General features: G+C 26.3%; 1 protein-coding gene across 2 annotated transcripts in view; it reads left to right on the top strand.

Moving 5' to 3' along the window:
- The first annotated feature begins 1616 nt into the window (after positions 1-1616).
- LOC105109600 (probable LRR receptor-like serine/threonine-protein kinase At1g05700) overlaps positions 1617-3222 on the top strand; it is a 14174-nt gene continuing 12568 nt past the window's right edge. Inside the window, exon 1 of one of the 2 annotated variants that reach the window (XM_011004349.1) lies at positions 1617-1916. In XM_011004349.1, coding sequence (XP_011002651.1) covers positions 1775-1916 — 142 coding nt within the window. In that variant the 5' untranslated portion in view covers positions 1617-1774. The remainder of the gene's footprint in view (positions 1917-3222) is intronic. The other variant, XM_011004350.1, reaches the window with a different exon arrangement.

Below are 3222 nucleotides of genomic sequence, written 5' to 3' on the forward strand. Positions count from 1 at the left end.
CATGAATTTTATCGAACCTCTATAAAATTATGATGACATCATATGTTAATTGACTAAGTTAGGTAAATAAACTTGCAAAAATATTAATTTACCTCAAGATTATCCAACAAATCAATCACAACTTCTCATAAATATTAAATATTTAATATCATTTATCAACGTCCATACAAATTAATATATATAAATGTATAGAAATTACCACTTCGCAATACCATTGATAAAACTTAAAATGGACCCATTAAGCAAGCTATTAATTATTTCAAAACAACACATGTAATTCGGTAATTCCATAAAGTTTTAACAATTTACAAACAAATACAATCTTACAAAATCTAAAACAAGCCATAACAGGTATAAAATTATACATTCATATACTACAAGTTTGTTTGAGAAATAACAATAAAACATGTACATCTATTAATAATATACATATACTAGAAAACAATAAAATTGATATTTAAATGTTAAAATTTAAAAAGATAGAATTGCTTATAAAAATGAATAAATTTTTTCAGTAAATTAGAATACGAATGCTGTGACCACAAAATTTCAAGAAATATAACTTGTTGTGCTGAGATGAGGGAGATTTTTTTTTGGGGGGAGGGGGGTTGGTTGTTTGCAGATGGAGAGAGTTGAGATTAGGAAGAAAAAGGAGAAATAGAGGAGGAGAGGGTCGCTAGAGAGAGCATATATTAACCTTTTCCAATGGTTTCACAGATGAAATAATCTGTTGGTGAGTCCGTCGAATATTCTAATGAAAAAATCAACACGTCACCGTATGGATTAGACATTTCAAATCCCTCGATAATTCCATCAATATTTTATATGGTGAACTGGTCACATCATAATACGGAGCTGTTGTTTTGAATCTATCGGTAAAAATCACCCTAAAAAACCTCCACGTTAGCAAATCGTTTTTTTTTTTAATTCTGAACTTTCCGCCCGTAATTCAATCAGTAACTATCGATGGACATTTTCCATCAGTAGTTACCAACTGAAGTATAGATAGAAAAAGTTTCGTCGGTAAGTTCGACCTCAAATTACCGACATAAATATTTCGTCAGTAAATCCATTGCTATTAAGCAAATTTCTAGTAGTGTATATCCTATACATTTTTATTTATATAATAATAATAATATTATAATAATAATAATTTGTAGATTGAATATATATTTTTATTTTATTTAGAAACATCTAAAAATATAATTAGAAATGTTTCAGCTTCAAAATCTTGTTAGTATACTTTTAATTATATTTTTTTAATGTAACAAATAATAGCTTATCTCTTTGCTAAAGAGAAAAAAATAAAATTTAATGATGATATATGAAAATTATATCTAATATTGAGGGTTTTATTATTGAGAATTAATAATATAAACTCCACTTGTAGATATTTGTAATATCTATAATTTTTTTAACTCAACTTGATATATCAATTGCTGGGATTAAAAAAAAACTAAACGAGTCGGATTTACAATTTATAAATGCATTACGCTATTTCACCTATCACAAAAAATAAATAAATTATACTGATGACTTTTAAGTCTTGGAGGCGGCGGTGCTTGCTGCACAGCTGTCCATACAAAGACTTGATAGCATTCTCATCACTCACAAACCATGCAGTACGCCTATTCATGATATTTAAATTTGCGCTACATATTCTCAGATACCAAATTTGCTTTGCTCTTCAAATTGCGTTGTTAGCTCATAACAATTTCTTTTTTTTTTAAACTCCCTCACAACGCAAACTAAAATCGCCTGAACAAGACTAAGGATGCATGGTGGGCGAATACTGCTTTCTTATATAAAAGTATGGGTGATCCTCCTTTTGCTCTCAGCTACGTTCCAGAACTCAAAACTTGCTGCCAAAAATACTGCGCAGGATAAAAAAAGAAAGCTTGCTGCAGAAAACTCAGGTACTTCTGCTAGCTTTAAGACTAGAATACTGGTTCATCAAATTGCTGTAATTTGACTTGTGCTAAGTGTATTTTTCGCTTACTTTCTCCTAGCGAAATTACTCACACCCTGCTTGGTAAAAAAAATAAAAAATGCTTAAGTTCTAACTCTATACTAATTATTTGTATTATACATGCAACGCGTCCATGGTTGATTTTTTTTTCTAATTACTTGAAACTTTGAATTTGAGTTGTAAATAAATCATGGATTTGAATTTCATTCAAAATTAAATTTATTAAGTTGAATTATCATACATCTTTTGCCTTCATCTTCCAAGTGTAAGTTGGTGAGATCATCTTCCAAGCTGCCTATTAGTTCTTTTCTGAGAGAGTTGGCCCATGTCTCTGAATTGCTATTAAAGCTAGTTCGTTTCCCAGAAATAGCTTGTGCATTAGTGTATTGACTTTCTATTGACCCATGATTCTTGTGGGTTAGATTTTTTTCATCATAAAAAGATAATATGGAAGCTTTTTCAACACCCTTTTTAATATAAAAAATCCTAATAGTAAACTGAAAATCTTATACATATTAGAAAAACAATACTATTATTTTATGTGAAAACAAGTAACTACGAGCTAAATAATATTTATTTACAAATTAATTAAAATCTCAAAATTTTCCTTTAAACATTAAATTATAGCATTAAAGTATTTTATTTGAAATGAATGCCTGCAATCTCTAATACACTGAATAAACTCAAATTAAAAATAATTATTTAATAATAAATAAATAAGTAAATACAATAAAATAATACAAATAAAATCTTCATACTAAATTTTTTTTATATAGTCTGAATCTTTAATTTTTGTATATTTTTTATATATTTTAATTTTAATTTCGAACATGTGATTTTTTTGTTTGGATGAATTACTAGGTTTAACTATATATATGATGAAAAACTTAAGATATTCAGTTCTCAATCTCACTTAATAACATCAAAATTGCAACAAGCTTTAAATATATATCAAATAGTACACAAATATCTAATTTGATAAAATTTATTTAATAATTTTAATTTTCTAAAATAATATGTTATCAAGTTCTGATTGGCCCAAAAAATAATAATAGTTTTTATAAAATTTCAACTCAATTAGATATATAATTTAAAAATATTAATTAATAAATATTTAAAGATTAAATTTAAACTGAACTTGAATAAATTTATAAAATCATATAAATTTACCGTATAAGTTAAGCTAAACTTTAACTTTACACATTAAATATATATATTATATTCATAAAATCATATAATTTTATAAATAAACT

The sequence above is a fragment of the Populus euphratica genome, unplaced genomic scaffold (genome assembly GCF_000495115.2).
Source record: "Populus euphratica unplaced genomic scaffold, PopEup_1.0 scaffold223.1, whole genome shotgun sequence".
NCBI classification, from domain to species: domain Eukaryota; kingdom Viridiplantae; phylum Streptophyta; class Magnoliopsida; order Malpighiales; family Salicaceae; genus Populus; species Populus euphratica.